The sequence below is a fragment of the Apostichopus japonicus genome, chromosome 23, assembly GCF_037975245.1.
Source record: "Apostichopus japonicus isolate 1M-3 chromosome 23, ASM3797524v1, whole genome shotgun sequence".
NCBI classification, from domain to species: Eukaryota; Metazoa; Echinodermata; class Holothuroidea; order Aspidochirotida; family Stichopodidae; genus Apostichopus; species Apostichopus japonicus.
Window position 1 is genome coordinate 8758319 of NC_092583.1, and position 5246 is coordinate 8763564.

Genomic DNA, 5246 nt, shown 5'->3' on the forward strand with positions numbered 1-5246 from the left:
CAGCCTTCAACTTTTATTCGACAAAGCTACTTCTCTGACACGGTGTCAGATAGCATGGTATACTTCATGCTGCATAAATCTCGTTTTCTGAGTGGGTGTTGGAAAGTAAGTGGGTGTTGGAAAGTAAGGGGCTACCCCCCCCCCTACACACACACACACGCACACCCACACACACACACACAGACCATAAGGTTAGTGATTACATGGCCGTTGAGAATAGGGACGGGTGCGAACACGAGGAAAAGGGTTTGACCAAGTTTAATAAAATGGGTAACTTTCGATGTAAATGTCCAAATTTATATAAAATCGTTACACTTTTTGTATCAACTCTATTTGAAATCGATCGACTATCAATTATTTCGGAAAGTCGTCTATTTCTCCAACATTTGAACATTTTAATTTGGAACTGATTGGAATGTTCACTGCTTATCTCAGAGACTCAGATCTAGAATTTTCATCTCAAACTAAACGTTTAAAAACGGCCACAAGTTTATCTCAAACATTTTACTATAACCCATAGAAATTGATGCTTTAACCTAACATCTCTAGAATACAAATTTTCCATGTCGAGATTTAGATCATTTATCTCACAAGTAACCTCCTGGGCTATATAGTATTTAATCTGCAATTTCAAATTTTCTTGAAGGTTGGAATTATACAGTGACACCGTACAAAGAAAAGGTAAGCCGTGGAGTGATACTAGGCAGTTTACTATATAAAGGATATAGGTTGCACATGCATAATTGTTGAAATTTGACACACACACACAAGTACATGCACACACACACACACAAAACAAAATCGATATTTCGACGGATTATAAAAAAAGAGATCATTTGATTGCCTGCCGTTACCATGACTTTCTTCTTCGTTTCAGGTGGTCCATATTTGTTCCACTGAAAAACCATGTGTTTTGAAAATCATTACTAGAGAGCTTCCCATAGCTTTATTTTGCACATAAGACAGCCTGCATCAATAAACAACATTTTTCCGAGGGGGTCACGAAGACTTTTTTGTCTTCAAACATTTGTTTACATTAAAAAAAACGGTCGTTTTGACCTTTTTTTTCCAAAAAATTATGAGATCAGTGAAAAATTTCAAGTCAACTAACCCTATCCGATACAATTAGGTAAGACATACAAGGAATCAAATCAGGAGCCTTCACAGGCATATTTAGAGAGATGGCTCTATATTTGGGGGAAATATGTCAAAAAATACGTTTTTCGGTCTAAGTTAGGGCCAAAACACGGACCCTTTTCCGATAATATTTCTCCAGAATGTCTCACCCTACAGAAAAGATTTTTAGCTCTCCAGAAGCGCCACACTGAAACGTAGGGCTACATAGAAACAATTTAGCAATAGCGCCACCACTTTGTGAGTAATCCTAGCAATTCAAACTCGAGCATTTTATGGTAGGGAATTTCGGTCAACCGCATTTATTTAACGCGTGGCCGCGCTATCTGTAACACTAACGCACATTTATAATGGCTACTTGTCATAGTGCAGAAGAGGCTCTAGCCATTCTTTTTTCGGACAATATGATCATCCAGCCGTTCGAGGATGACGACATCGCTGAATCTGAAGAAGATTCTGAAGATGAAATCAGCGATGTCGAATTGGCAGATCTTCCTGAAGAGTCTGGTTGACCATCTGTTTATAGCTCCATGGGTTGACGAACCTGCCGCCAGACCCTCTTTGTTGCTCAGGTATCCTGATATGGTAAGCCACACACTACATGTATTGTGTATACATGTACTCTGGTAGTACAATAGGCCTATGGGTCATTCCGTGTCAAATCACGGATGGCTGTCGCTGCACCCTCTCCAAAAATTCCCAAATTTTTTGTATGGTTGGACCACCACGAAATAAGCATATTCTGAAAATTGCAGTTGCATTGTTTTACAATTGGCCGATTTATGACACTTAAAAATTCCGCAATTTGTCACCACCATGGCATTTGGCATTTTCTTGACTTTTGAGGTCTCATTTCTCAGCAATTAAACATTCTACTACCTTTCTATTACAGATGCCCATAGAGTCTATCCCATAGAACAGGAAAATAAAAAAATTGGCTATAAAAATATGGTCTTGTGGAGTTAGGTCAACTTAAAAGTGTCAAAATATTCGATTTTTGTATTTTTCACTAAAAATGTGCTATTTTTAGTGATGAATTGCTCTTAAACCATTGCTTCAGGGTACTTGATTCTTTCAGAAGTTATTATGTCTAGTACAAACATTACAAAATAATGATAAAATGCTTTCCTATAAAATGTTTGCAAGTTGTGCAACTCTAAAGTTGCTATTTCATGCTGCGATTCAGCATGAGGTAGTGGTTTTGATGCCAATTTTTTACCAAAGTAACCATGTTAGAGCTGTCAGGGTTCTATACTTTAATTATAAGTATAAAGTTCTTACACCTAAACAAATGTCAGGGTTCTAGCTGTTCTCAATATTAATTTATGAAGTTGTTAAGTTGCTCCGATGTACAAAAGAGGTGGTCTTTGACGGCAAATAACTCAAATCGCGTCATGTTGAAAAAATCTGATAATTTTTTCTGGAAGAGATATAGTACCACCCTGTTTGTACAAAAAATTTATACGTTTTTTTGTAAAAATCCCAAACTTTGAGGATTTTTCATTTCAAAATAAGGCAAAACACCCTCCTGAAATTTTTGGCTGGAATGGCTCTGGGAAGACTTCACAGAAGATGTGGTATGTTTTGAAGACTGCCTTTTTATGGGAATGTTTTTTTTTTCTCTACAGGGTTTCCTTGACCCATCAAGATCTGAGGACCTCACCGAAGATTCGATATGACTTGCAGATACATATATTAATTTACCTTTCTACAGGGTTAGCTCAAATCAAGAAGACGTAGTGAATATTTATCGAATAATTGTCTTATGTTTTATTTCTAGAATTACACAGTGAATCAACAAGATGCTGTTATTTCTTTCAGCAGCAATTATTTATATACATCAAAACTTATTTCGACACTTTTTTTTTTCTTTTTTCCCACTTACAGCCTTTCATCAATGAAAACGTCAACTTTGCGTTTGAGACACAAGGTCTTTCACATACAGTGAAAGGGGCAAATTCAGAGCTAGATTTTTTGAGACTGTTTCTCACTGAACCAGTCTTGAAAAATTTAGTTGACCAGATTAATCTTTATGCCTCCCAAGAGGGGGTCAAGACAGTTGACGGTGGTGGGAAGTATATTCCTGTCACCAGAGAATCTCTCATGGCATACATTGGGTTGACTATTGCCATGGGTCTCACAAACAAGAGCAAAATTGATGCATACTGGTCTACTAATCAGATACTAGAAACTCCATGGTTTCTTAAAGTAATGCCTCGTTCTCTCTATCAACAGCATCAACGTTATTTGCATGTTTCAGATAACACGATGGGAGAAAAGACTGCTGATGGAAGGTTCTGTGATAAGTTGTACAAGGTCCGTCCCTTACTTGATTCCTTGGTCCAGTCGTTTCAGAAGCACTACAGTCCAGGTAGGGAGTTGAGTATCGATGAGATGATGATTGGTACCAAGTGTCGTCTCAGCTTTCTTCAGTACATGAAGGACAAACCAACGAAGTGGGGGCTGAAGGTGTGGACTTTGTGTGATGCCAAGGTTCACTACTGTTTGAATTTTGATCTATACACAGGCGGCATAGGGGAAAAAGGTTTGCCCTTCCGTGTTGTGAATGAGTTGATGGGTCCGTACTTAGGGAGAGGTCATCGACTATACACCGATAACTTTTATACGTCCCCTGAGCTATTGGCGCACCTACTCAGTCACAACACATTGGCTGTGGGGACGGTTCGAGAGAATCAAAAACACATGCCAGTGCGAGGGAAGTCTTCACAGACTAAGGTCGAGGTAGGTCACTCCGTTTTCCTCAAGAGCCATAAGATGACGGCCTGTAGATGGATGGACAAACGTGATGTGTTTTGTCTGTCGACAGTGCATGGTAATTCTCTCACCGAGATCACCCGCATAAAGAAAGGTAGTGCAGGTGAACCAGAAGTAGTTCAGAGGCCCACCATAGTTTCTGACTACAATGCGCACATGGGCGGAGTTGATGTCTTCGATCAACTGCTGTCTTACCATCCAATTGTTCGAAGATATAAACGTTGGTGGCTCAAGCCCTTCTGGCGAGCAATTGACATGGCAATTTTGAATGCATTTGCATTGTGGAAATTGAAACACACAGAGCTGAGCTCACAAAATCTACACCAAATGTTTCGATTAGCACTCGCAGAGCAGCTGTTCCACACCTGGTGAGAGATGTCCCCCAAAAACAATTCGCTGTTCATCGATTGTCAGCGCCCCACAAATTTTGAAACCCGCAGACAGTGTAGTGTTTGTAAGGACCCCCATAAAAAAATCAAAACAGGCTGTCTTACATGTGGAGAAGACATAAGACTTCATTTGACTGAGCCAGAGTGCTTTTATAGGCACCATCATCAATATGATTAGAATGTACGCTTTCCTCCTAGTAATGTCTCCACAAGACCGTTAGAATCATGTTTCAAATTTTTACAACTCAGAATTGCTATGCCAACCGCTTATCAAATTATGTCAAATTTCCAAAGTTACCAAAAGAAAATTCTAATTCAAAATTAGTTTTTCACCTCGAAGCGATGAGAGAATTATGGTGTTGCTGTTTATTTTCACTCACATTTCTTTGTTTGTTTGTCTATAGGTTCTTATGCTGGTAATACAGAACCTGTGTAATAGTTTGAAATTTGAACATTAACCTTCACTCTCTTCTTCTGCAGGAAATGCTTCTAACAAAAAGGGGCTTAGATGCATGATCTGTCGGTTTGTTGCGATATTCTTCTCCCTGCATGGGTTGTTGATTACTTGGCGGTATCATGGTTTTTTCTTGTTCTGATTAGTAGATCAGTGTTCACACCTGTACATGGTGTCGACCTCGAGTGTTCAAAAACATGACAGATTCTCTCCTCAATTTTTTTTCTTTTCATTTTTTTCTTGGGAGGCAAAGTTTAGTTTGTTGCTTCTTGCAGTTTGTGAAATTCCTTGGGGCCATCTTCTGTGATGTCTGGATGATCAAATTGCCTCAATTTTTTGTATACAATTTATTTCATATTATTCTTATATTCATATTATTCTTATTTCATATTATTCATAGTACTTTTTTATGGGAGTGGTGAGGGAACAGGGATGGGGGACATGGCTGTAAATAGGGTTGAATATTATTGGAAATTTCACAGCTATATATTGTT

At 38.7% G+C, this 5246-nt stretch overlaps 1 protein-coding gene across 1 annotated transcript; it reads left to right on the plus strand.

The window, feature by feature from the left end:
• The first annotated feature begins 1560 nt into the window (after window positions 1-1560).
• Window positions 1561-4322, plus strand: LOC139964919 (piggyBac transposable element-derived protein 4-like). Its single transcript, XM_071966981.1, has 2 exons — window positions 1561-1719; window positions 3022-4322. Exons 1-2 carry the CDS (start codon window positions 1561-1563, stop codon window positions 4279-4281), a joined length of 1419 nt encoding a protein of 472 aa, XP_071823082.1. The 3' UTR covers window positions 4282-4322.
• The last annotated feature ends 924 nt before the right edge of the window (window positions 4323-5246 follow it).